Source organism: Emiliania huxleyi (assembly GCF_000372725.1).
Source record: "Emiliania huxleyi CCMP1516 chromosome Unknown EMIHUscaffold_15, whole genome shotgun sequence".
Classification (NCBI taxonomy): Eukaryota; Haptophyta; order Isochrysidales; family Noelaerhabdaceae; genus Emiliania; species Emiliania huxleyi.
Genome location: NW_005201092.1, coordinates 113,445 through 121,840, shown reverse-complemented (window position 1 = coordinate 121,840; position 8,396 = coordinate 113,445). Strand labels below are relative to the sequence as shown.

The 8,396-nt window shown below is 65.7% G+C and overlaps 2 protein-coding genes across 2 annotated transcripts; both read left to right on the top strand.

Annotated features, from left to right (window-relative positions):
- Positions 1-3,674: 3,674 nt before the first annotated feature.
- On the top strand, positions 3,675-4,937 carry EMIHUDRAFT_433910 (hypothetical protein). Its single transcript, XM_005786544.1, has 3 exons — positions 3,675-4,017; positions 4,240-4,402; positions 4,478-4,937. Exons 1-2 carry the CDS (start codon positions 3,774-3,776, stop codon positions 4,383-4,385), a joined length of 390 nt encoding a protein of 129 aa, XP_005786601.1. The 5' UTR covers positions 3,675-3,773; the 3' UTR covers positions 4,386-4,402; positions 4,478-4,937.
- A 1,711-nt stretch (positions 4,938-6,648) lies between these two features.
- EMIHUDRAFT_201795 (hypothetical protein) lies at positions 6,649-7,638 on the top strand (the record flags this gene model as incomplete). Its single annotated transcript, XM_005786543.1, has 3 exons — positions 6,649-6,891; positions 6,954-7,289; positions 7,360-7,638. 3 exons carry the CDS (start codon positions 6,649-6,651, stop codon positions 7,636-7,638), a joined length of 858 nt encoding a protein of 285 aa, XP_005786600.1.
- Positions 7,639-8,396: the final 758 nt, after the last annotated feature.

The following is an 8,396-nucleotide window of genomic DNA, read 5'->3' as shown; positions in this document are numbered from 1 at the left end:
TGCGAGTAGTTGTGAGCCCCTTGGCGTCCGAAGACGCGGCCGCCGCTTTGCCAGCAATACAGGTGACGCGGGGAAGTGTGCTCTCGGCGTACTCCAACCCGCATGGCCTGTACAGCATGGGCACCTCGGTACCGACTGTTAGCTTCACCGGCTACCAGCGCGCCAGCGGCCCGCAGGAGGGCATGCTCATCCGCGCGGAGTATGACGCCTCGACCTCGTCGTACGTCGCCCAGCTGGAGCAGCCGGCCGGAAGCGAGGCCGAGCTTGCCGTCTTCGCCGCGGTGGCCGTCGAAGTGCGCATGAACGGTGCCGTCGACACGGCTCAGATCCAGGCATTTCTCGGTCTCTCAACCTTCCCGTATGGCGCCAACGGCGCCGGCTTCTCCTTTGAGCCTGTCCTCGGGTCGCCCCACAGCGCCGTTCGGCGCAGCGCCGTCGAGATGTGCGCGGCAGGCACCACGCCGCCGTTGCCACCGCAACTACTTGCACCGATGCCGTCGCCATCAGCGCCACCACCTGCCGTCCAGCCGTCGAAAACGCCAACCGCCTCGCCGCCGCCACCACCCTTGCCCCCCCCGGCCACGCTGCTTCCGCCTCCGAGCCCGCCGCCGCCGTCGCCGCCTCCGCCTCCGAGCCCACCGCCGCCCAATGCCCCGCCTCGCACGCCTGAGGATGCACCGCAGGCTCCGCCACCACCTCCGTCGCCACCGCCGTCACCCTCGCCACCACCGCCCCCACCCTCACCGCCGCCGCCCTTGCCACTGCCGCCGCCACTGCCGCCGCCCCCGACACCGCAGGACACACTGCCCGACCCACCGCCCGCGCCACCGGATGCGCCTCCAGCCGCAGTTTTGTGTCTCAGCGCATGTCTGCGGTACCGTGCCGACCCGGCGTGCCGCCAAGGCACAGCGGCATGCCTTCAGAGCTGCAGCGAGAGGTGCGGGGTATCCGTCACACCGCCACCTGCCGTCGCGCCGCCGTCGCCTCTGCCCGATCCCCCGCCCTGCAAATCCGACCCGATGGTGCTCACGCGCGATGCCGCCGTTGGCGACACCACTCTGTGGGTCGGGCACCTCAGCTGCGGCCTCCGCGTCGGCGGCCGCATTCTCCTCGGCGGCGAGGCGCTTCTCGACGTGACCGAGATCCTCACGACCTGGGACGACGCCGGGAGCGGCACGCGCCGCCGCCGCCTGCAGGACATCTCCGGCTTGGAGGCGCCACCGCAGGGGAGCGACGGGGTTCCGATCGCCTTCTCGCCGGCCCTCTCAAAGTTCTACCCGCGCTCCACCAGCCTCGCGGTTGTGCCGCCGAGCGCGCCGCCCGCATCGTCCCCTCCGACTACGAGCCTACCGCCATCGCCACAACCGGCATCGCCACTATCGCTGTCAGCTCTGCCATCGCTGCCTCCGCCATCGGCGCCCCCTTCACCTCCTGCAGCAAGTGCTTGTGTCAGCGCGTGCCTGCTCTATTGTCGAAGCACACCGGCCTGTGTTCAGACTTGCAACCAGCTGTGTAAGGTCGATGTCGCGTCACCGCCGTCGCCTCCTCTGCCGTCAGCGCCACCTACACCGTCCCCTGTACCGCCTTCAGCCCCACCACCGTTGGTATCACCGCTGCCGTCGCTGCCTCCGCCATCGGCGCCCCCTTCACCTCCTGCAGCAAGTGCTTGTCTCAGCGCGTGCCTGCTGGCTTGTCAAAGCACACCGGCCTGTGTTCAGACTTGCAACCAGCTGTGTAAGGTCGATGTCGCGTCACCGCCGTCGCCTCCTCTGCCGTCAGCGCCACCTACACCGTCCCCTGTACCGCCTTCAGCCCCACCACCGTTGGTATCACCGCTGCCGTCGCTGCCTCCGCCATCGGCGCCCCCTTCACCTCCTGCAGCAAGTGCTTGTCTCAGCGCGTGCCTGCTGGCTTGTCAAAGCACACCGGCCTGTGTTCAGACTTGCAACCAGCTGTGTAAGGTCGCTGTACCGCTTCCTCCGCCACTCACGCAGTGGCCTAGGCTCAGCGCCCGCACGCAAGCCGTCCCTCCCTCCCCCGACAAGTCCTCTCCTGCCGCCACCTCCGCCCCAGCCGTCGAAACCGCTACCGTTGCCGCCGCCGTCACCGCCCCCGACGCCGCCCTTCCCGCCCAACATGGCGCCCTCGCCCTTGCCACCCTCGCTGCCGCCGCCTTCGCCATTGCCTACCAAGCCGCCTGCGCAGCCGCCGCCGCCTCACCCGCCTCCCTACCCACCCGCCGGGGCGCCCGCGCCACCGCCGCGGCCTCCGAAGCCTCCAGTCTTGCCCGTGGAGCACAGTTCCGGCGACCCGTTCCCCACCGGCGCCGTGGTCGGGGGCGTGTTGGCCGCGCTCTTCCTTGTGCTGCTCCTCGCGTGTGCGTATAGGCACCGTCACAAGTGGATGAGCGGTCTGACCGCCCCCTCCCTCCGCGGTCTGGCCGCCCCCTCCCTCCCAGCGGCTCCCTCGCTCCCTGCCTGGCGATCGATGATCTGGCAGCGAATCTGAAGTGGGGACGTGTACCCCACAGGCTCAGCGCTTCCTAGCCATCGACCGCGATGCGCGGCGAGTACTCTTTCGTGTGTGCTGATGCGTTCAATAAACTAAAAATGTGATATCAGGCAATGCCTTGCGATGAAAAAGTTGTGTCAAATTCACGCGGCGCAGCGGCCGTGGCTCGACCGCTGCGCGCTGCCGCAAACCGTGTCCGCAAGGAGAGCGTAGGCGCAGCGCACGTCCGCGTCACTGTTCTGCGACGCACGCGCTCCGTCGAGCCTACACTCTGTTGCCCAGGCGCTGAGCGCCGCCGCCGACCCGCACCGCCTGATCGCGCGCCTGTCGACGAGCATGCGTCTTGCCACAGCACTCACACGGTATTTGCTGCTGCGACGGGCGCGCTCTCGCCGAGCGGCCCGGGGCGCCGCAACGAGGCGGCCCGCCGTCCTCAAGCGCACACTCGCCGGCTGACCCTCGCGGCGGCCAAGGCCTCGGGAGACGACGATTCGCCGCGAGCGCTCACGAGCCGCGACGTGAACCGATTGGTCGCCGAGGCGGCCTCCGAGGACGACCCTGCGCGCCTCGGCGCTCCTCCCGCTGGCGGGAAGAGACGATCGACTGGGAGCGCCAGCCGTTGCACGTGGCCAAGGTAGCGCCGGAAAGCCCTCACCGCCCTCCTCCAGAAGCTGTACCGCAGATGCTGCGGCGGCGGCGCGAGGGCGGCGCGAGGGCGCGTGCTCGCCGACGAGCGCTTCCGGCGCTGCGTCAGGCTGCTCGCGGAGCCGGGCGGCGCGGAGGCGTTCGCGGCGGAGCGACGGGAGGCGCTACGGGTGGTGGCGTCGCTGGCGCAGGAACCCGGAGCCCTCGCCCCCGTTTCGGCGGACCTCGACGAGGCGTTCTCCCTGGCGGCGGCGGAACTCGACACCGCGCCTAGCGCGGCGGTGACGCTGCACTGGGCGGCGACGCGGTGTGCGGTCGAGCCGGCGCGCCCGTCTCGGCGGCAGGCGCGCTCGCGAAAGCCGAGGCGGCGCTCGACTTGCCGTTCCGCGTGCTGCCCGGGGCGCTGGAGTCTGCCGCGCCGCCGCCTGAAGTCCTCGCGGCGAGTCTGCCGCTGCGAGCGGACGAAATCGCAACGCGCGCCGGCAAAAGTCCGGAGCGGGAAGCCAGGAGTCGCGGCGACGCCGCGGCGACGACGCGGAGCGTCCGCGGGTGACCTTAATCGGGACGATCCACGCCGTGGCCGCGACATCCAGCTACGACGTGTGGATCGTCCAAGAATGCGGAAACGGACGATCCACGCCGTGGCCGCGGCGTCGACGCCGCGGCTACGACATGGAGCGTCCGTGGGCGACCTCAAACGGGACGATCCACGCCGTGGCCGCGGCGTTACGACGTGTGGATCGTCCAAGTATCCAGAAACGGACGGGTATGAAGCACCTGAGCGCGCGAACTTCGATTTGGTCCCCGAGATGACTTGCAGGTCGACATCTCCTGCAGCTCGAATACCTCGCCGGGCTGCTGGCGGGCCATCCCCGCGCCGTCACTCAAGCCCATCCAGCTCTGTGGGTTGCACGTGGGAGTGGGGTGGGAGTGAGGTGAGAGTAGCGTGGGAGTGGGGTCGGAACAGCGTGGGAGTAGGGTGTGAGTGGTGGGAGTAGGGTGTACATGGCGTGCATGGGCACGTGAACAGGGCATGTGAATGAGGGCGTGAATGGGGTGTGAGAGTGTCACCGGCCTCCACAGGCGGGCGATGCACCGGGCAGCGGCTGAGCGGATGGCCGAGCAGGGCGTCGTCGGCGCGGCAAACGGGCGGCGCGCGAGTTGCGACTGAGCCGGCGGCATGCGGCGGAGCGTTGTGGCCCATGAGTGAGCATGTGTGCCGAGCATGAGCATGCTGTGCACGGACATGGATGGAGATGGATACATGGAAACGAACATGGACATGGACACGGACAACATGGACATGGACATGGACATGGACATGGGCATGGACATGGACATGGACATGGACATGGGCATGGACATGGGCATGGACATGGACATGGACATGGACATGGATATGTGCATGTACATGGACATGGACATGGATATGTGCATGTACATGGACATGGACATAGACACACATGGACATGGACATAGCTTTCTCGCTCCGAGTCGATGTAAAGTAGGGATTGAAAGAACATAGAAGCCCGGACCGCACGTGAGAGCACGATTTCTGTCCCTGTTGCGGTGCGGCAGGAGCTATACATGGACATGGACATGGACATGGACATGGAAATGGACATGGACAGGACATGGACATGGACATGGACATGGGCACGGACATGGACATGGACATGGCGCATGCACATGCACGCCAGCAGAACTTTAGGGTGCCAGAGTTCAAATTCACGACTCAAATTCACAATTCAAAGTCCAGCGAGGCGATGAGCAAAGAAACCAAAGGAAAAGGCTTCTGTTGAGAAAACTGCAAACACTAACTGGTTTCTGAAACATGATTCATTACCGTTACAGATGTCTCCTGGGTTGGGATATGAACTGCGAATTTGTATTATGAATTTAACCTGGTTTGTGGAGCTCCCGCACCTTGCCTAGAGAGCACGGCATTCGGGGCCATGATCTCGGTTCCGCACTGGACTTTTTTTGTAGTGGAGAGAATTAAGGAATCTTTCTGCTCTGGCAGGCAGCTGCATCACTCCCCTTTACTTCAATCAGCTGTGTACACTCAAGTGCTATTACTGTCTGAATAGCTGTCTAGACGCTCCGATTTTGCTGTCTGGACGCTGTCTGGACACTGTCTGGACGCTGTCTGGACGCTGTCTGGACGCTGTCTGGACATGGAAGATCGCGTGAGGTGTGAATAGACCTGCAGACAGGAATCATACTCTGATACTCAACAACACGTCAGCCAGCTGTGAGCGATCAAAACTTGAGTTGCATTCTCTTGGTTGGATGGATGGATGTGGTATGACGTACGTCAGTGTATGTGGACAAAACATCTTGGTCAATGGAAACCGACGGAAGCCACCATCCGTGCCTTTAGTTTTGCCCTCCGCTCTATGCTGCAGCTGCGCGTCAGCTGCAGGTGCGAGCACCGCCGCCTCGCCGATCGCCCCCGCCTCTGCAGGCTCCTTTGCCGGCGCGCCGCAAGGCGGCACCCGCCCGAGCCCATCCCGATCATCCGCCTCGGCCGCGATCACAGCCTGCTCGGCCGCCTGGTCCGGGCGAGGCGAGCGCCCGCCAGACTGCGGCGAGTCCGCACCGCGTGCACCAGCGACGTAAAGATCTGCTGCCACAGCTGCTGCTGTTGCTTCGGCGGCGAGAAGCGCCGTCTTTGCGGCGTCTGTCGCGGAGGAGGGAGGGCGGTCCGGCGGCGATGTGAAAGGACGGCGTGGCGGCGCCGCAAGCGCGTTCGGTCGCGCGCGCCCCGAGGCCGCCGTCGTGGGTGCAGCGTGCTTGCCTGACTGAACTGCTGGGCTCGCGCTTTGCCCGATGCGCAGCGGCGGGTCGACGTGGCTACTGCCGGCCCGCAGCTTCTTCATCGGCTGCGGCGCGGGGCTCGCGGCTGCAGCATGGAACCCGACCAATGCGTGCCCACGCTTGCTCTGCCCTTATCCGCAGCATCGTTGCGACGTTGGCGTTGCCCAATTGCCGCCACAGTTGCCGCTCTGCCCGAGTTCTTCGCGGGAACTTGGTCCATGTGACCTCATCGAGGTGCTGAGCGTGCGAAAGTTTGTTACTCAGCTGGTCCGCCGCCTGCCGAAGAATTTTGCGGACGCCGTCCCCGAAGCCGCCGAACGTCTCGAAGTCGAGCAAACGCAGGTCGCAATTCTTCTCCCGCGCGAACCGGTAGTCGCCCTTCTCGTAGCGGGCCGTCACAGGTGCCCCCGCCTCCGCTCCCCCTCCCCCTCACTCTCCCCCTCCTCCTCTTCCGCCGCCGCCGCCTCCGCCTCTGCATCCTCCGCCTCCCTCCCCCCCTCCCCCCCCCCCCCCCTCCGGCCGCGGCCATGCAGCATGCCCTAACACTGAAAGAAGAAATTTAGGCATTCGACGCTGGCAACACCGGCCAGAAGAGTCCCAGCAACGCGTTTCACCTGTGCGCTCCTATTTGTATCCGCAAAAAGTTCGCACCGCGCTTTGGCGACCCAGGCCATGCCGAACTTGTCGCCAGCGTCTGGAGCAGTGCTTGTCACCGGCGCGAGCGGGCTGGTCGGCGGCCATGTGTGCAGCCTGCTGTGCAAGAGTGGTTACTCGATGCGCGCGGCAGTCCGTGATCCCTCGGCCGACAAGGTCAAAATTCTAGAGAAGATGGGCTGCTCGCTCGTGCGTGTGCCAGACCTCCTGAGCGACGAGGGCTGGTTGGCCGCAATGGACGGGTGCGTCGGACTCATGCACGTCGCATCGCCCGTGCAGCTTCCGGGCGATGGAGCCTGTCCGACGACCAGATTATTGAGCAGGCTGTGTCCGGCACCGAGCGTGCTCTTCGCTTTGCAGCCGCGTCGGGCTCTGTGCAACGTGTCGTCGTAACGGCGACGATGGCTTCGGTCTGCGGTACTCAGCGTGACAAGGACCCCGACCACCTATGGTGCGAGGCCGACAAGAATGACAACCCGGAAACCGGCTACAGCAAGTCGAAGACGGCGGCGGAGGCCAAGGTTTGGGAGCTGGCCGAGGCGCACAAGGAAAAGTTCAGCGTCACGACTGTCCACCCCGCCGTCGTCCTCGGCCCGGTGCTCGAGGGCCAGAGCGTGTCGTCGACGATGGGCTACCTGAAGATGATGCTCAGCGGCAAGGTCATTCCGTTGGCGTTTGGGCTCTGCTCGGCGGCCGACGTCGCGGCCGTTCACCTCGCGCATCGAGAAGGCGGAGACCGCGGGCGAGCGCTACCTTGTCTGCTCGACCGACCAGTACTCGACGCTGGAGCTCGTCGAGCTGGCACGAGAGGCCGCGCCAGAAGCATGCGCCGGCCTCGACCTCGCTGCCTGGAAGGCCGATGAGAAGGTTGCTGCCCTGAAGCCGAAGAAGCCCGCGACCGACAACCGCAAGGCGTGCGCCCTCCTCGGCGTCGAGCGGCTCGAGGCGCCGCTCAAGTTTGTGGGCGAGGCGGCCGCCTCCCTCAAAGCGCTCGGCCATCTCGGCTGACCGCTTCTAGGTATCCCATCCTTGATTCTGGCGGCGTGTGGGAAACATATTTTACAGGCCTTTCTTGCCTGGGCGTACAGTTACACATCGATATCTCAACAGGAGGGCTCCCCCCCCCCCTTGCCACGAGAAGACACGAGACTTGGCACCCCTGCCCCTTGCCATTATTACGGACGGCAAGGAGGTGCGTGTCGCGCACGCCGGACTAGGCAGCTGCGCGGCATCTCAAGGGCCGCTACTCGCCGCGAGCTGCAGCATCGCCTCCCTCTCGCCGTGCAGCGCGCGGCCCGTCTGGATCGCGTCGTACACGAGTCGCGTCGCCGCCGCGTTGCCGCACTCGACCTGTGGTCAGGCAAGGGGATGTGTCTGTGTGTGCGCGAGAGTATGACCTCGATATGACCGGCTCTCCGTCTCGCTAGCAATCTCTTGTCGACTCGTGGCCTTGGTGTGCACTCCACCTCTCAGCTCTCTGTCTATCGACCTGGCGCGACGGCGGGTGCAACGCATCCGCGGGCTCGCCGCTGTCGGCGGGCAGCTCTCGCGTCGAGAAGAGCAGCATCAGCACGCGGTGCCTGCGCCCGTCACCGAATGGACTGGTCGGTGAGTGAGTTAGGAGGGGAGACGCGTCGGCAAGCGGCGCCGGTCGCGCTGCAGCTCGACGCCCTTGACGCGCCTAAGGTAAGGTACGGTGAGGTAGGGTAAGGTAGGGGAAAGGTGACCTCCCCCCCCCCGCCCCACACACCCACCCACACACACAC

What these genes read in the sequence shown, in the direction of transcription:
- EMIHUDRAFT_433910 (XM_005786544.1), top strand. Translation starts at nt 3,774, where the DNA reads ATGCGGAAACGGACGATCCACGCCGTGGCCGCGGCGTCGACGCCGCGG. An exon ending in AATACCTCGCCGGGCTGCTG is followed by an intron (nt 4,018 to 4,239) that starts GCGGGCCATCCC and finishes CGGCCTCCACAG; the next exon opens with GCGGGCGATGCACCGGGCAG.